The sequence below is a fragment of the Hyaena hyaena genome, unplaced genomic scaffold (genome assembly GCF_003009895.1).
Source record: "Hyaena hyaena isolate Hyena2069 unplaced genomic scaffold, ASM300989v1 scaffold_16, whole genome shotgun sequence".
Classification (NCBI taxonomy): Eukaryota; Metazoa; Chordata; class Mammalia; order Carnivora; family Hyaenidae; genus Hyaena; species Hyaena hyaena.
The window spans coordinates 658,734-678,006 of NW_024080650.1; the positions used below are offsets into that span (position 1 = coordinate 658,734).

Below are 19,273 nucleotides of genomic sequence, written 5' to 3' on the forward strand. Positions count from 1 at the left end.
TCCAAAGAATTCTAAACATCTAAAGATAGAAAACCCTCCTGGGCTACGTGGTCTCTCTTAAGTGGCAATGAGAACCCACTTTGGTTCCTAGACCAATCAAGAAGACAGTCCTGTGGGTTATACCCAATACCTTACTTTCATGTATGGCTTCTGATGTTGAAGAAGGGGAGAGAGAAAATTAAAAGGCAGAACCTCATCTCTGCCTGGAAAGGACAGGATTTGGACAGAAAACAACAACTTCTCTCTTCTTTTCTATTTTATTAGCAGCTGCTGAATGCATACTTAACACAATAATGAGATTCCACTGGACTCCTGATTATCTTCTATTGTGCAAAGCACCTTCCAAAGCACTGCACAAGAGTCTAAGTAGAGAAGTCAGGGCTTAAAGTCTGGCAAGGAGATAAAGCACTATCACTTAATATCAGAAAGTATTTTCTAGCATCTTGAGGATGTCAATTAATAAAATCTAAACAAACATCAATACAAAATGGTGACAGATACACTGAGCAGATACATTATAAAAAGAGAAATTACAACCTTAAAAAGTTACCCTTTATACTACTTTCTTTAGGTAATACTACTGTTTTTCCACTGGTGATGGTGGTAGGCATGCATTTGCACGGAGTTATCCACACCTGTGCACCAAGTTCCTGGTGACTGAAGCTCACTGGAATCAAGGCTCAGGCAGTAGCCACAGAACAGACTCAAGGCATAATCTGTGCCCATATGTACTTCACCCAGAATCTTGGCCTGATGGGCCACCATCCTCTCACACATTGCTTGCCAATCTGCCTATCAGAACGCACTGGGATAAACGGAGGACTTGGCTTGTGACCAGGAGAAACTAGTCTAGAAACTCTGCTTCCCTAGGCCATGCCAGCCAGCCCGCCTGGGGTTGCTGCATCTGTAAACCACCCATCTGGCCCATCAATGTACTCTCAGCACATGGGTTGGAAAGTTCTGCTCTGACCACCTCTTCACTGGAGACTTAGGCCCCGTTTTCTGGTTGTAGTTTATTTGTTTGTTTTTATTTATTTTCACAGACCCCTGTTAAGGGCATCAGCACAGGCCGTGGAACACAGAGAAGCCACTGAAAACTCATCAGTTTGTGTTGAGGCAGGCTTGTCCTCTGTTCACATTTCCACATGCGGTCAGAGCAATCTCAGTCACTGAGAAGAAGCCCTCCTAACCTTAGGAGAAGTGTCTCCCCCAGCCTCCAGCTACGACTCTGGGAAGCCTAGGCATGGGGGTATGATGTGGTGGGCCTGGCACAGCTGCCCGGGCACCCTCAGAAAGCACAGGCTCCCCCCTCCCACTGCAGCTGGAACACTCCCGAGCATAGACGGGTTTCCTGAGCTAAGGGGTGGACTGCCCAAGAATCCCACATCCTTCTCTCACCCCTTGCAGATGTCCCTCTAAAGGCCATTCTCTGGCAGCTGACTTATCACAGCTCTGCTTACCGTCTTCACGAAGTATAAGCTGTCTTCACTGTCCAGAGGCACAATCCTAGGAGGAGAGACAGGAGAGATGTATCTGACATTTACAATGTTCTCTTTTCTCAACTTGGCAGCAACCCACAGGCCCAGATTTCTTTCAGGGCTTTTCAAGGCACTGGGTTGCATGTAAGCAGAATTAGTACATAGTCCACTGAAGAGAATTAGGTCTACCTCCTACCTCCACGCCCTGTGCTTCAGTGGGAAGCACTTAGGGTAGAAAGTCCCAGATGAGTGTAGTCAGCCCCAAGCCAAACCCTGGCATGATGCCACTGCCAGGTGTGCAACTCTATGAAGTTCACCCACATCAGCGGTTACAAGACAGCCCCTCTCCTATTCTTTGTTCCTAAAACTTGCCCCAAATGAGCATGCACCACAAACACACACTTACCTTCCCTGATTATTCACAGCGTGTATATGAAAAGCCATCTTGGAGCTGTAGACCCAAAACAAAAGAAGTCAGTCTGCTCCTGGTGACCAGAGCGCTGGTGCCCTCCCCAGACACCTACAGCTGCAATGCACCTGTGCTGGGCCCTCACGGCACGCTTCCCAAGAGTGGGGCCAGAGTCTGACTTGTCATAGCTCTACCTCTGTGCGGATTCTCAGGGCTGCCTTGACTCTTGGACAGAGCATGAGAGAACCATGTGACAGAACTGCTGTCTATTGCAGACTGGGAAGACCCTCTAGTGGCCCATGACCTCCTGACCCACAGCTGTGACATATTGTCCTAATCCTCCTCTTCTTTACTACCTTTGGATCAAGCTGCCATCCCTGCTCAGAGCCCAAGCAGAGGCCAAGTCCTGTGCTCCTCTTGGGAGATGGTTTGCTAATCTGATGTGGTGTGAGGGTACTCAGTGAAGTGATCTTGTGGAGAGAAGGGAGTGGGCTCCAGATGGAGGGCTGGCCGTGGGAGATGCTTCTCCTGTTGCCTGGTATTCCTTCCTCCAGCTGGGAGGTACAGCCAGGGTTAAAGGCCTTGGGCTGAAAGGTGGCCTGTCTTGGAGAGCCTGAGTGGACTATGCAAGGCCCTGGGGAATGGAGAAAATGAATAGGCCAGCTGTGTCGATGGTGACATAGAAGAGCCCCATGTGACAGCTGCTAATGTTTACATGCCTAGTCTTTCAGCATAGCGGGAACATGAGGAAACAGATGTTCAGAGAACTCCTTGTCTTGTCCCAAGTCACACAGCTGGAAAGCAAAAGTGCTTTCTCAAAGTCAGGTCTGCCAGGAACAGACAATCCAGGCCAGCGTAAGGCCTTAAGGGAATGTACTTCCTCTGTCCCTTTTCTCTTAGGGCCAGAGCTACAAGATCCAGAAGACTCACAGGAAAAGGACCTCAAGCCTTGCACCAAAGAGATCTGGCTCTTCCCTCCACTCCTGGACTTGTAGCAATAGAATTCTTGTTAGATCAACTGACTGACTTCTCTTTTTCAGTGCTCCTTCTCACTACCCAGGGCTGTAATGTAAGAAAATGTGGGGTATAGAACTCAGGCACCACAGGGTACATCCCATAGTGCTCTTAAAGAAATTCCCTAATGCTGGTGTCTTCTATCTCCTTTGCAAAAAAGTGCACCTAGTTGTCCTCAGATGGACAGAGGGTTAGGTCGACTGGGTCCATGAAAGTTTCGCTATGGACACAGACCACACAAAGGCCTCTGTGATGTGCCAGGAGATGTGTGATGGCTAGACTGACAGCAAGCCCGATTCCCAGAGCATCTAGCCCCTGAGACAGGGCCAGGCTCAGGGTGTCAATCACCTGAGAGGGCATGGAGTCCTAGAGCCAGGTTCTTCTAAGCAGTGACTGTCTTCTCATGCCCAGGGACCTTGACCCAACAAATTTCACCTCTCATGTCCCCAAATTTCAAAAGCTTCACCTTTCTAACTTCTGAACCTGGGTCTCCGATGCCTCTGGTATTGATCTGCCTCCCCTTCTGTCATCAGGAATGTGTCTGACTCTTTCTCATACAGTCCCTCCATCTTAGGCTCCTTGGCCTTTCAAAGTCCTGATCATGAGTTTCTCCTTCATACATCCCCTTATTTTACTGGAACATTTCTCAAAGAGGAGACAGAATTTGATAGAGTATCAAATTCAAGGGAGAAAAGGGTCTTTATAAAATGAACATTAAAAATAATTCCTTATAGAAAATAGCAGCCATTGCTTACCGTAGGGCTGCCTTAAACTGCACCAAATCAAAGGAATCTAACCCAGATCCCAGGGTCTGCTCAGCTACCTCCTTGGCCTGTAAAATCAATGACAAAACAGAGACAATGAGCTTTCAGAGCAGGAAAGAGTATACATCACTGATAGGAAGTACTCTTCTAACATTTGGCCAGGAGAACACTGTGCCCCTCCCCTCTATATGACTGCTTTGTATACATCAATAGATCAAAGTGAAAACACGGTGTTAAGGGAAACAGGTGCCTGCTTTCTTTGGGCTGACTTCACAGGAAACACTTCATTCAGACAGGTGGGCACTGGAACCTGATCTGCTGGGAACTGTAACCAGCTGGGATGATGCCATTGTGAGGTCTGGAAGAGTGTTTTCTCCTCCCCTCTCCCCTGGCCCTGAGGGAGTGACTAACTGCCCTTGGAGTTTCTGTCAGATGCTAAGAATATTCAAATACCCAGATTTACAAAAGATCAGTTAAAAAAAACAACAACAAAGGTGGGAGAACTGACAGTGTACAAGCTTTCAGCTAAAGGGCTGAGAAATCCCAAGTTGTGCCAGGGATTCAAGTTCAATGAGGAGGGGAGATGGCAGGGAGCTGGTGACTACGGCTACAGTGTCTCTGGTATCTACATCATACACAACCTTTCCAATGTCAAATGGCTTCCTTCAGGAAAGGTCCTATTGGCATTGGGAGGCATCAAGCCGACTCTTCTCATCTCCTTACTGGGTCAGATATAGGAATCCAACTCAGCAGGGCAGGTTAACCGCAAAACAGCAAGCAAGAGAACGGTCAGAGAACGAGAACACATGTGCTTGTCTAGGAAAGGCAAGTCAGGTTTTCTAATCTTTAGTTTTTTTTTTTGTTTTTTTTTTTAAACACTGAATTACAGGAAATCACACTATATAGTTCAAAACAAACTTGGGGAGCCTGGGTGGCTGAGTCAGTTAAGCATCTGAATCTTGATTTCAGCTCATGTCATGATCCCAGGGTTGTGGGATCGAGCCCCACATCAGGCCCTGCACTGAGCATAGATAGAGCCTGCTGGAGAGTCAGTCTCTCTCTCTCTCTCTCTCTCGTCGCCCCCTCCCCCACTTGCATGCTCTCTCCCTAACATTAAAGAATCAAACTTACCTAACTTTACTAAATTCAGTGTAAAATAATCTATATTTTTAACTTTTAAAAGGATTTTTAAAAAGCTATTAATTAAAACACTATGCTACAGAATCATTTTCTTTAACACAACCAGAGATCTACAAAGAAGTGCTGATTAGTGGTCCTTTGTAGGACAACAGCAGTTCGGTCACAGGCAACAGAAGCCAACGCTCTCCAGGCATCTCTATGTCTGGTGCCAGCTCCATTGAGGCCCCAGGTGTTCAAAGCCAAAACAGATGGATAGGAAGTTTTACATTGAAATAATTACTAAGGAAAGAGAAACATGGTATTTGAATTACCTTTGTTACACTGGAAGTTTTAGTATAACATGCAATGCCAGCCAAAACAGCCTCAATAACACCAGCATACACCTGGGACAAGAGCCTACTTTAGAACAAAAAAATATGGGTTAACTATAGCATCATAAGATTTCAACAAATGCTGCATGCACATAAATGACATTCCTTAAAGGAATGGATTTTTAAACAGAATGAGAAAAGTGCAAACATGGAACTCATTGATTTATAAACCTTTCAAAGCCATGTGTCCCATACCTGGGATATACTTTGCTCTTATTAAACCATGATAAGAAAAGCCAGCTCTTCTTAATTCTGCTCAGAAAACCAACCTACCCTTCTTGTGATCCAAGAGAAAAGAAATCTGTGGGCTCCCTAGCCCCTCTATGTCAGGAGCCTGAATCCCTTCAGTGTCATGGTACAGACTTCACTTTTCCAGGACCAAGCTCAGCACACCTTCATGTCATCTCCCTCGGCTTGCTATGGGCTGTTACTGGAACCTCAGGGTAGGAGACTTCAGGGGCAAAAGAGATCAGTAGAGGAGAAGACGAGCTCCACTTAAATTCAAATTACCAGCTACTGACCACTTTCCAAGTAGCTTACCTGATCTAGAGAATAGAGAATGCTTCTGAGGGGAAACATTCTCTTCCTAAAGTCTCCCTGCTCGCCAGTCTTGTTCTTTCTCTTGGACTTCTCACTTCCCAAAGTGAATCTAAGTTTTTTTTTTCCTTTGCCAGACTGGGACTGCTATGAAGGTCCCTAGAAAATCCAAGACTGGTTCTTCTTAAGCAGAAATTTTCAATCTCTGCATTTTGGGTCAGATAATTCTTTGTCATGGGGTCAGTCTTGTGCACTACAGGATGTTTATTAGCAGCACCCCTGGTCTCTATCCATTAGATGCCAGTAGTACCCCAGCTGGGATAACAAAATGTCTCCAGCATGGTCAACCGTCTCTGGGGGTGGGCTGGCGCTGGGGGGAGAGAAGCAGTAAAATTGCCCTTGGTTGAGAACTACAACTTTAGGGGAGGGAGATCTGAGATCTTACAAGGATAATTATAGAGAGAAGGGGTTCTTCCACGAGGCCCTGAAAAGCAAGGAAGGTGCCCTAGCACGAAAGTGATAAAGCCTTCCCTCAGAAGACATCTTTTTTTTATGCCTGAGAATCTCCTAACAGGTAAAGGAAGGTGACAGGAGTTGGAAAGCAGGAAGGAACACAGAAATGATCTGGTCTAATCCTCTCCTCTTACAGAAGAAGCATGGCCTCTGAAGGTGGAATAAGTTGTCCATGGCACAGAAAATGAATGGCAGACTTGAATTCAGGTCTGATGCCAGCCTCATGCTTTTCTACTGTGCCATGTCACACTGCCAACTTCTTTAATTTCCTCTCTGGCTCCTGCACCACACCTCCACATTACAGGTAAGGGATTTGAGTTGGGTAGAAGAAAAAAAGACAGAAAAAGTATGTATAACAAAATGATAGCTCCCAGAATCAGCATATCTTGAACACTGCTGGCCAGGCCATGAGAGAGGGGTCTCTCCTGGTACGAAGTAGGCCTGGCAGGGACACTGATGATGAGCTTGGCCACTTCCAAGTAAGACCACAATCCTCCATACCTCAACACCAATACCAAAGACATATAGGTCTTCTTCCTTTTCCCACCCAGCCTGAATCAGACATCATTCAGCACCAACACTGTTCAGATCTCCCCACACATGGACTTCTATACAGACCTTCAGATAAGAGCTGAAGGCAAAGGTACCTGGTTATGTACTCAAAATGGCCTGAATGGGAGGCCCAAGATTCATGACAAGGGAAAAGTCTGCTCCATGCCTAGATAGCACTGCTATTGCCTTCCCTAGGACTCCACAAGGCCCAAGTTCCACCAGCTCTGTGACTTAGTCTCCCAATACGGGCCCATGCACCCCTCAATACCAGTCCTTGAAGCAGGGCACAAACGAATTTGGTTTAGGAGAAATGCCAAAGATCCAGAATGAAGATCTAGTGGCTAAGCACAGCTGACATAAAAGTACCAGCAGGTACAAAGCAAGGCTATATATACCCACGAACATGAGAATGTGGCTGACTTGCTGCTAAAGTGCAGACATTTAAATCCACACATTCAAAAACTGCAGAGGGGTGCCTGGGTGTATCAGTCTGTTGGGCCTCTGACTTCAGCTCTGGTCATGATCTCGAGGTTCATGAGTTCAAGCCCTGTATCGGGCTCTGTGCGGACAGCTCAGAGCCTGGAGCTTGCTTCCAGTTTCTGTGTCTCCCTCTGTCTGCTCCTCCCCTGCTCATGCTCTCTCTATCTCACTCTCTCTCCTCCTCTCTCAAAGAATAAACATTTAAAAAAATATTTTTATTTTTATTTTTTTAATATATTTTTTTTAAAATTTATTTCTAGGAGAGAGAGAGAGAGAGAGAGACAGCGTGAGCAGGGGAGGGTCAGAGAGAGAGGGAGACACAGACTCTGAAATAGGCTCCAGGCTCTAAGCTAGCGGTCAGCACAGAGCCCGATGTGGGGCTCAAACCCACAAACCGCGAGATCATGACCTAAGCGAAAGTTGGACGCTTAACCGACTAAGCCACCCAGGCGCCCCTAAAAAAATATTTTTAAACTGCACACACACTGCGATGCCTGGATGGCTCAGTTGGCTGAGTGTCTGACTCTTGATTTTGGCTCAGGTCATGATCTCATGGTTTGTGAGTTTGAGCCCTGCATCGGGCTTTGTGCTGACATTGTGGAGTCTGCTTGGGATTCTCTTCCTTTCCCTCTTTTTCTGCCTCTCTCCCTGCTCTTACTCTCTTAAAAAAAAAAAAAACCTGCACACACATTAATTACAGCTATACAAAACGTAAGTGTAGAATTTAAAACAACCCAGAAAGATACACAGTAAGATATTAAAGGATAGTGCCAAAGAGGAGGAATTATAGCTGATCTTATTTTTCTTACCTTCTTTTCTATTTTCCAAATTTTCTGTAGTCTGACTCTATTCCTATTTTTTCTAATACAGCTTAGTGTTTCCTAACCCAGAGATTATGATTCAGTAATTCTGGGAACTACTATAGCCTGAGGATCATATATTTATAAAAAGATCCTTAGATGATTCTTTGTGGCCTGTCACCATTGGCCTTTGGGAAGCACGTGTCTAGACCATAGTAGTTTAAGTTGGAATATTTAGGTAATAACAGAACCCTATTATGTTTGTTATTTCTGAAGGAAAATTCCTTTTTGGAATTCAGTAGTTCCAGCATTGTTATGGATTGAATTGTGTCCTTCTAAAATTCATATTGAAACTCTAACCCTCAATGTGACTGTATCTGGAGATAGGACCTTTAAGAAAGTCATTAAGGTTAAATGAGATCATTTAATCCAGTAGGACTGGTGTCCTTATAAGAAGAGGAAGAGACATCAGAGATTTCTGTTTCTCCACTAGAGCACAGAGCAAGGAGGTGGCGGCCTGCAACTCAAGGAGAATGACCTCACCAGAGGCCAACGCTGCTGGACCTGGAACCTGGACTTTCAGCCTCCAGAATTGTGAGAAAATAAATTCTGCTGTTTAAGCAACCCAATCTGTGATGTTTTGTTATGGCAGCCCAAGCAGACTAACACAAACATTAATGAGTTTATTTCTTATCTTTGGTTTCCTGTTCTATGTGGGGGGAAAAAAGTTAACACCAGGACCTTTCTAAAGTTGCACAGCCTGAGTTCAGATCCTAGCTCTGATCTCTAAGCCTGAGAGTCAACTCCAGAGGAAACACTACTCAGACCAGATGGGGTTTCACAGATTCTCTCAATGCACTTCAGGATGTTTTATTAGTGAGAAAGCCTCTGATACAAAACATATTGTGTAGAAGACATAGGAAGAAGAGTCAGGCCATTGAAATGCATGGGTGTGCAGGTAGAAAGTTCCTGAGTTCTGGAGGGAGGAGCACATGTCAAAGCCAGCAGGACTCCACGCCAAGACAGGGGCTGGGAAACCATAGCTCTGCTCACTGCTTCACCCTGATGTCCTACCCACTGCTGATCTCAAAGGAGGTACATGGGACAGCCACTTCTGAGTAACTCAACTTTGAGAAAGAAAAAATAAGACAGAGGGGCACATGGGTGGCTCAGTTGGTTGGGTGTTCGACTCTTGATTTCAGCTTGAGTCATGATCTCATGGTTTGTGAGTTCAAGCCCCACGTCGGGATCTGCGCTGGAAGCGCGGAGCCTGCTTGGGATTCTGTTTCCCTCTCCCTCTGCCCCTCCCCTGCTTTCTCTGTATCTCTCTCTCTCTCAAAAATAAATACAAAGAAAAAAGAAAAAAAAAATAAGACAGAAATGAAGACTTACATTTGTTCAGTTTTCTTGGGCAGCTTACTCTCCTCACCTGTGAAAGAGAACCATGAATTAAGTGTGACAATATCACAAGACATGCAAACATTTCAGAAGGAGACTAGAAGGAGATGTCGAGAATTACATTTTTTTCCTTTTGGGTTAAATACAGTATAAGCACAAACAAAAGAGAATCTTAGCTTCGCCTGGTATCCTCCTAGTCCTTCACTCCTGACACTGATTTTGACAACTTACTCAGCATTACCACTAAACAACAGAGAAGACATGGGGAATTTTAGGCTCTGGAATGTTTCTTGTCTTTATTTTTAATTTTATAAGTTAAGAGGTATAATTAAGTAGGCTCAGTTCTGCCTCTTTCATCGTCTCTTTAATTAGCTGACCCTTAATTATCATGCTTCTTTCAGAATCTTGCCACTTATATGGCAACACCCAGGTGAAAATCTGGTTTCTGCTATACTCTGTTCTGTGGAGCAGTGCTGAAATCCTCATTCATTTTAGAGGTTCTTCTCTATACCTCTTGGTATCTGCAGCTTCTGGTCACCCTAGCAAGGAGAGCAGCTCTGGGGGGCCTAACCTTTCTGGATGGCCATGCAGCATGGAGCACTTGCTCCTGCGAATGTTCCCAGTTGACAGGTACCCTTCTACCAAGGTCCTTCCTCACAGAATAGCAGGCACCTGGCTGAGTCACCCAAACTCCCACTGTAGCCCACACCTCTTGCTATCTCCAGCTAAGACTTACTCATCTTTGCCTACCCTCTGACACTGAGCACATGGTCTCACATATGGTTAGACTATATACGTCCTGAGCTGATAATTATTCCTCCTGAAATACATTCTTTGAGAAATGTGTTAGGCACATCAACTCTCCTTTTGGAATGTGAGAGGGAGTTGGAGGCCTACAAAGTAGGTATCACAAGCTTCTGAGGAAAGCAGTAAACTGTGAGTCCCCTTCTATTTAGTTCATTAGGTAAGTTGATGGGATGATGACTTACAGGAACTTACCCAAGTAAGGAACGTGGGTAGCTCCAAAAAAGTATGTTCTTGAACAGGCAAGGGGTCCCTTTGGTGAGACGCACTGTACTACCTAGATGTCAGAAAAAAGTAAAACAGGAGCAGGGACTTAGGTGTGTACTGTTAGACAAATGAAAAGTAAAGAGTTAACAGAAATCAATTTTATCTCACCAACAGATGATTTATTATTTTTTAAAGGCACAGGGAAAACGGTCATGTTTAGCTGTTCTTTTTCCAAAGGTATTTTGTGTGTGTGTGTGTGTGTGTGTGCGTGTGTTTAAACTTGATTACATCGTAAGGTTGCTGTCGGGTCAGCCCATGATGCTAATGAATTCACAACTTAGAAGGAAAAGAGGAAATATGCTTAGATTTTGACTGCCATTAATAGTCCAGGACTTTCACAGTGATGTCCTTGGCCAACATGACAGGCATATGTGTGGGGGAGGTATAAATTCAAGGACAGTGCTCCCCAGGTCCCCACCTTCATTTGTATTTCATCTCTATACATAGGCCTTGAAGAAAAGAAAATAAGTTCTCTAGATTTTAAAATTCTTATTCTTCTCTGTTTAGTTGTTCATTTATACAAAGGAGGATACAGATGTCCTTTTCTCTTGTGAAAATCCAGCATCTCATCAGGGTTCCCAGGATATCAGGTATAAAACAAAACAAAAATGCTACTATAAGAACTAAAGACAAAGAAATTAGTACAATATATTTAAAAAAAAAAAAACACTAAATGTGACACAAATATTCATTCTACTCCAATGTTTAAGGAAGTCACAAGAGAATGCATGGCATTTTTCTGTAATATTGTGAACACCATGAATCCAAAGATTTGTAATAAGGACTAGTTATGACTACTCTGTAATTCACCATCATGAATATGATCAATATTGCCATGACCCTAAATAAACACACACACGTATTTCTAATCGTTGGTTAATGGGCATATTTCCTCAATAAAACATGTTCCCTGGACTTCCAAATTTCTCCTAACTGAAGTTTTCTTTAAAGATGCCACACGTTTCAAACATGATTCCTGAGATTATATCAAAAATTTGTATAAGCAAATTTCACATCTAATTTACTGAGACATTAAAAGAAATCAGTACAAGAGAATTTACATATATGATGTATATCCAAATAATCTGGATTTGCATGTTTTACCTGTCACCTATTAATCTGTAAATTATTCACAAATGGCATAGAAGTGGAAAGGGTAAGTATGTTACACTGAAAAAGAGATGAATGAAGATAAAAGGTCATCATCTCAGATCCCACACCCATACCCCAGGACCAGATCTCATGTGAGTTCCTCGACCTCATTAAATTTCCGTGCTTGTAAAATAAAGATCCCCAATTATTATAGAAAGTTGTGTAAAGAACTTGCAAAATTAAAAAAAAACTTAATAGATTATTTTGAAGAGCAGTTGTAGGTGTACAGAAAGAAGTTAAACCCACAGGTGTGTGTGGCCCTCCCTACATCCTCCAGAAGTCTCCTTCTCTCCCTCTAGTCCATACTCAGCTTCCAGGAGTTCATCAAAATTGTTGTTTACATGTGGTTTCTGCTCCAGGTAGGCAGACATTGGCTGTGACTCTCTGGATTCACCTCTCTAGATCTCAGAGTGGATCTGCCTTGAGACTTCAGTTCTTTGATGACTCCAAGAAAAGTTGTTGGGTTTAGGTTTTTTAGCTTTCGTCTTGTTGTAAGGATGGGAGAGATGATTTCTAAGCTCTTTACGTGTTAGCACCGAAAGTAAAAGTAGGATCTGGATCTTACTTAAATCCCGCACTTTAGTTAGCCTTCCTTTGACACTGGTTCTGTGGCTGAACAGGGGAGCACACTGTTTAGTTACTACCAAGTAGGAGTGTAACTCCAGGTTCTCCACACAGACTCTGCTGACACCCAGTGTGGGTGTGTGTGCACGCACGCGCCAGGAGTGCATGCTCCTTGTTACTGCTGGGCAGGAACAGGGGTTTAGGTTCCCCAATATGCCTCTGCTGACACCACCCTGGCTTGGGAGAGTGACAGACACTACGAGTAAGCGACGGCCTTGTTACAGCTGAGTGGTGGTGCAAGTCCTGACTCTGCCCTGGCCTCCAATGATAGCATCCCAAGGAAGAACACCTCGTTACTGCGGGGTAGAGGCAGACATCCAGGCTCCCCTGTTGTCTCCACAGATAATACTACAAGGGGAGGGAGGGTTCACTGGTGCCCAGTGGGGATGAAAGTCATGGTCCCCTGCTGGGCCTTCTCTAACACTAATACTGACAGGAGAGGGGGTGGGTGGGTAAGGCAATGGTGCCTGGTTATAGCCTGGTAGGGGTGGACATCTAGGCTCCTCACTCAGCCCTGTTGGCAGGGGTAGATGGAGATACAGTTTTTTTCTGAGGGGTTTGGCTGGAATTGAATAGCTGTTATCTAAAAGTTTTCTGTCTTTTTTTTTTTTTAGGTTTATTTTATTACTTTTTAAGAGAGAAAGAAACAGAGTATGAGCGAGGGGAGGGGCAGAGAGAGGGAGACAGAGAATCTGAAGCAGGCTTCAGGCTCCAAGCTGTCAGCACAGAGCCCGACATGGGGCTCAAACCCATGAACTGCGAGATCATAACCTGAGCCAAAATCAGATGCTTAACCGACTGACCCACCCAGGCGCCCCTAAAAGTTTTTGGTCTTTTTAGGCTGTCCCCTTCCTAGTCCTTCCACTATAGAGAACAGACTTTACTTAGGGCTTTCTAGGTCTGTGCCTATTAGCATTTCTGGGTTGTCAACTTCTCCAATATCCAGTCTGGGATATACAGGCAAAAAGGAAGCCCAGAAAAATCCACTGCCATTTTGTCCCTTTGGTCCTAAGGTTCTCATCCAGCCTGCCTTCTTCTACCTTCCAGAGTCTTCCTATGTTTCTTTTACATACAGTGTCCAGGGTTTTTAGTTGTACTTAGCAGAAGGAATAGGAAGAAGTAGGTCTATTCCATCTTCCCAGAAGCAGAAATCAGCTAGTCTCCTTAAGTTTTAATTTAACATGTAGAGACAACAAATAAGATTACACAAAGAAGCCTATACCATTTGGCATTTTCTGTATATTCCAAGGGTGCTTTGGGAGGTTAAAATGAGGCCTGAGCCCTCCCATTACAGGGCAGTAAGATCCTGACAGCATAGGGGCGCCTGGGTGGCTTAGTCGGTTAAGCGTCCGACTTTTGCTTAGGTCATGATCTCGCGGTTCGTGGGTTCGAGCCCCGCGTCGGGCTCTGTGCTGACTGCCAGCTCAGAGCCTGGAGCCTGTTTCAGTCTGTGACTCCCTCTCTCTCTGACCCTCCCCTGCTCAAGCTGTCTCTCTCTATCCCTCCTAGAAATAAATAAAACATTAAAAAAAAAAAAAAAAAGATCCTGACAGCATATCTATTCAAGCAGCCCTATGTTCCTGACTGGCTTGGAGGCAGATCTGAGGTTTCAGTCCTGAGAGAGTAGGTCTCATGTGCTCCAATCAAAACTAAAAAATAGTACCTACCTCCCCAGATTTCCTGATTATCAGGAACATTCTGAAAATATCTTAAATTACCATCACTAGAGTCTCACATTTCAGTCTAATGTTTCCTTTAAAAGAACATAGTAGATAATTTACCACCCAATGCAAAAGCCTTCTCCCTGGCACCCTCAATACAAGAACAGTGACCTTCAAGGTTTATGTCCTGAAATGTAACCATCAAGACAAAACAAACTCAGGCTTAGATGACTCTATTTCCAAGTTAATTTAAAATTCTCATTCTACTGACAATACTACTATGACAACTTAAAGAGTTTGGTTTGTGGAAGTATTTTTTAACCTTTTTCCTTTAAATATTTAAAAATTAACTATGATGTTTTCAAATTATACCTAGCACTTCTATAAATACAGTTTGCAATCACTTCTTTCACTCCAAAACAACTTCAAGTTCAAGGTTAAATAAATACACTAACTGGAAAGGTTACCCTTATCCTCTCCTCTTTCCTATTTAATAATAAAACCAATTAAACAGCAGGTAGTCAAGCCACTTACCATGTGTTTGGCAAAGCTCCCACTGGGACCAGTGCTGCGTACCAGGTGCCCTTCAGAAGGGAAATTAAAGTTGCCAGCATTCAGGTTTTCTTGTGTGGAGTGATTACCAAAGAGAACGAATGGCTGCCTATTAGGGCTGGAGTGGCAAACGAGAAACGTGATTAGAAAAGAGAGTCCTGGCCAGGACAATTTTCCAGTGAGTGGGTTCTTGGGGTTCTCAGAGTGGTGTCTTTGGTCTGAGCAAAGAGGTCAATACAGCCCCCCCTAACACTCCTTGCTGGGTGGGAAGGAATGCCAGATATCTCTGATTGACCCATAGAGATCATTTAGGGACATAACTAAATTCCAAGCCAGGTTTTTATATTCAGCTTATCCTATTTCTTAAGGAGAAAGTTCTGGAAGTCTGCTGTTCATGATGCAGAGATGGAGCAAAATTCTAGTTTCACACAATAGCATTTTAGTAGAAACAGGAATTTTAAAGGATGATAGCAGCTGTGATAGACTGCAGGCAGACAACAGAAATTCGGAGTAGCTTTTAGGATGGGAAAAGGAGAGTAGGGCTGCAAACGTTCTCACTACCACACCCACCTGCCCTGCATGTGTCCCCTTCTTCCATCTCCTGTCTTGGTTAGACTTGTCTTTTTATTTTTGTTTTTACTTTCTTTTCACTTCTCAACCCACTTCAATTGACCCCCTCAGTCATTTCACTCAAATTACTCTTGCAAAAAGTCACCAAATGACTTTCATGTAGCAAACAGCCAATCCACTAGACAGTCTTCAGCCTGCCCCTCCTTGGTCTCTCAGCAGCACCTGATACCCTCTCCCTGCAAGGGCTGTTGCTTCTCAGTCTCCCTAGTCAGTCATTCTCCTCCTCTCCTCTCTGTCTTAGAATATTCCTAGGGTTTTACTTTCAGCTATCTGCCTCCCCTCTCCTCTTTCATGATTTATCCCACTACACCTGTTCCCCTTCTAGTTCTTGCAGTAAATAAACAGAACCATCATCCATCCAGGGACTAAGCCAGACCTGAGAGGCTTCCATAGGCCTCCTTGACTTCTTCTGCCCCTAACCCTCTAAATCCAATCAGTCAACCCACTAGTCGTCCATTTCCCTCAATCCACATGGTTACAAGCATTGTTCACGCTGCCATCATTTCCTCCCCAGATGACTGTAATGCTTCCTCACAGCTACCCTGCTTTGACTCTTGTTCTCCTACAGTCTCTTTTCCACAGTGCAGAGAGCACAACCTTTTACACATGCAGAGACTTTAATGCCTTTGTTATTTTCAGGAGGACTGAAATCTTTCACATGGCCAAAGAGGATCTACATGGTCGGGCCTGGCCAACTTCTTTGGCTCCATGGAAGGCCACTCTCCTCCAATTCCTATACTCCACCAAACTCATCTTCTTTTATGTTCCTTATGTTCTCATCTCAGGATGCTTTTCTCCCTTAATTATCTTTTTTTTTTTTTAAAGATTTTACTTTAAAGTAATTTCTACACCTACTGTGGGGCTCAAATCCACAACCCCAAGATCAAGAGTCACACACCCTGCTGACTGAGCCAACCCAGGAGCCCCTCCCTTAATTATCTTTGCTCATCATTCAGATTTCCCCCCAGAGGAGGCCATGCTCCCCAGCTATGGTCTTCATAGTACCAAGTTCTTTTTCCTTCATGGCACCAATCAGAGTTTGTAATTACATTTTTTGTGAGGTTGCCACCTCACACCCACTCCCCTTGTTAAGCCCATTTCTCTACCACCAATCACCCTTCTTCCCCAAGAAACTTACCTGTTTTCAGTTATATGGCTGGAGATCATCCCATGACTGAAGTAACTTCTGAATGGCTAGAAAAGAAGCCAACACTGTATTACGTATCACAATTTTATAAAACAATCACAACTATCTCTGACATATGTATGTGCATAGGTATAGAGTGTGTATCTGAAAGACAGAATGAGAGAGAGGTGTTTATAGATTATTATAAGAACATGGAAAGACATATATGGCAGAAAGCAACATGAATTTGGGGGACAAGAAGCAAACAAGCAGCAACAGAAATAAAGACAAAAGGCTATAAGAGAAAAAGAAAGGTAAAGAAAAGAAATTCATGTCAAATTTTATGGATTTTTAATTACTAAAACAAAATTGGACCAACTATTATCTATGGTCCGAGTTACTAATCATGTAGGAATTTTCCCTTCTATTTAAAATTTGTTTTTCTACATTTCTTTTTTTTAATGTTTACTTTTGATAAAGACAGAGAGCAAGCAAGCGCATGCTGGGGCAGAGAGAGGAGGACAGAGAATTTGTCAGCACAGACACCTGGGGCTTGAACCCACAAACCATGAGATCAGGGCCTGAGCTGAAGTCAGACACTTAACCAACTGAGCCACCCAGGTGCCCCTGTTTCTCTACATTACTAATAAAGAAATATATATATAAATTCTAACATACTAATTTAAAATCAGCATTGAGAAAGAATTCACAGAACTTAGAAATACACGGAAAGAAGTTTCCCAGGAAAGCACAGAAGTAACTTCTCAGCATTGGTGTGTACAATGCTAGGCTAAACACTGACCAAAAATTGATTGCAGAGACTATGTCAAAAGGGTCAAAATTTCAAAAGGCAATTTTATTTTATTTTATTTTTTTTTTTTACAAATAGTTTATTGTCAAATTAGTTTCTACATAACACTCAGTGCTCATCCCCAAAGTGCCCTCCTTCATGCCCATCCCCCCCTCCCCCCCACATCCATCAGTCCTCAGTTTTTGTCAGCATTCAAGAGTCTCTCATGGTTTGCCTGTCTCCCTTTCAAAAGGCAATTTTAGTTCCCTTAAATAATATCTATTGTTTACCTCTTGCTCCAATTATGTAAGTAATACATACTTATTTTAGAATATAACAATCTTTAAGAACTGTTAACTTTGCTATATTTTCTGATATATTTTCTTCCTATCTTTTCTCTATGGTACATCGAGAGCATATGGCTGTACCAAAGTTTATTCAATAGCCCTCTATTCTTGGAAATCTATATTGCTAATAACTTTCTTATATCATAATACTGTAATAAACAACTTTTCATAAATTTTATTTACAACTTTGATTATTTCCTTAAAGCAGATGTGGAAATGAAATTATAGGGTAAAAAGACAGATCTATATTGCCAAATTGTTTTCCAAAGAAGTTTTATCAATGTACACTTCCACTTACAATACATGAGTGCGCCTATCTCAGGGTAAACTCAAACACTGTGGATTAAATGTCCATTTAAAAATATATTTTCCAAGTTGATAAATGAAAAATGGTACCGCACTGCTGCTATATTATACATTCCCTTGATTTCTAATGAAATAGAGTATATAATTCAAACATGTTCAATGGTCATGTGGATTTCCCTTTGATAATTAACTGTTTACATCCTCTGGATGTTCATCTACTGGAGTTTTGGTGTTTGCAAGTCTTACTAATCTGCAAAAATTCTTTATACATTAAAATAATTGTTACATTTTACAGAGGTTTACTATGTGACCTGTGATGGACACTTAAATGTATTATTTCAAGTAATCCTAATAGCCTATGAGGTTCATTCAATCACTATTTCCTCTAGTTCAGTTAATAATACTGTACTAATATTTAAATAGGAAAAAACATATGAAAATAAAATATAAGGTGGCTTTCAAACATGAAAAAAGGTTCAAGCTTACTCATTAATACAAAAATACAAATTAAAATGATACTTAGCTACCATTTCTTATCTATGAGATGGTGAAAAACTAAAAAGTGTGACAATACATCCTGTTGGTGAGGCTGTGGTGTAACAGGCACTCTCATATACAGTTGGTGGGAATGCAAATTGGTCAACCCTTCTGAAGAGAAATTTGGCAATAGCTAACACAACTAGATATGCACTTACCTTCTGACCCAGCAACCGCATTATTAGGTATACAAACCTCCAACAATATGAAAACACATAAGCAGAAAGTTATTTACTATCGCACTGTTTGCAATGGCAGAATATTGAAAACAACCTAAATAAGCACACGTATGGGGCACCTGGGTGGCTCATTCGGTTAAGCGTCCAACTTCGGCTCAGGTCATGATCTCATGGTTCGTGGGTTTGAGCCCGTCGGGCTCTGTGCTGACTGCCAGCTCAGAGCCTGGAGCCTGTTTCAGATTCTGTTATCTTCCTCTCTCTCTGACCCTCCCCTGTTCACGCTGTCTCTCTCTCTCTCTCAGAAATAAATAAAAAACATTAAAAAAAGTTTTTAAATAAGCACACATAAGAGAATGGCTAAATAAATTACAAATCTACTTACTGTAATACTATGACTCATAACAAAGAATGAGAAGATCTCAATGAACTGACTTGGAGAATTCTAGGATATATTCTTGTTAAATGAAAAAAGTGGAAATGACTACATGTATGTTGCCATTCAATGAAAAAAAGCAAGAGGACATAAGAAAATATACATGTATCTGCTCATTTGTGCAAAAGAAAAAAAAAAGATAAATCAGAAATGAAGAGATTTGTTATCTACTGGTAGTAGAGTAGGTGAAAAATGGTGGAGACACAGAGTGAATGAGAAGAAGATGGTAGGAAACAAGGAGGGACAGGTCACAGAATATACCTTTTTGAGTATCTTTTACTCTTGGAACCACAGTAATGAGAAAAGAAAAAAAACCTCCAGAAAACTAAAAAGGCTATTGGTGAGATGTGGGACTACTTCAAGTGGCCTAATATAGAGGTAATTAGTCTCTGAAAAATTAGGGCAGAAA

The 19,273-nt window shown here is 42.7% G+C and overlaps 1 protein-coding gene across 2 annotated transcripts in view; it reads right to left on the reverse strand.

The window, feature by feature from the left end:
• The window catches only part of DNAAF9 (dynein axonemal assembly factor 9), a 136,435-nt gene that overhangs the window by 67,470 nt on the left and 49,692 nt on the right, over nt 1-19,273 (reverse strand). The window contains exons 9-16 of one of the 2 annotated variants that reach the window (XM_039224527.1): nt 16,285-16,340; nt 14,499-14,634; nt 10,456-10,537; nt 9,451-9,487; nt 5,117-5,201; nt 3,657-3,733; nt 1,885-1,929; nt 1,461-1,506 (exon numbers count right to left, since the gene is read on the reverse strand). In XM_039224527.1, coding sequence (XP_039080458.1) covers nt 1,461-1,506; nt 1,885-1,929; nt 3,657-3,733; nt 5,117-5,201; nt 9,451-9,487; nt 10,456-10,537; nt 14,499-14,634; nt 16,285-16,340 — 564 coding nt within the window. Of the gene's footprint in view, nt 1-1,460; nt 1,507-1,884; nt 1,930-3,656; nt 3,734-5,116; nt 5,205-9,450; nt 9,488-10,455; nt 10,538-14,498; nt 14,635-16,284; nt 16,341-19,273 lie in introns of both variants that reach the window. The other variant, XM_039224519.1, reaches the window with a different exon arrangement.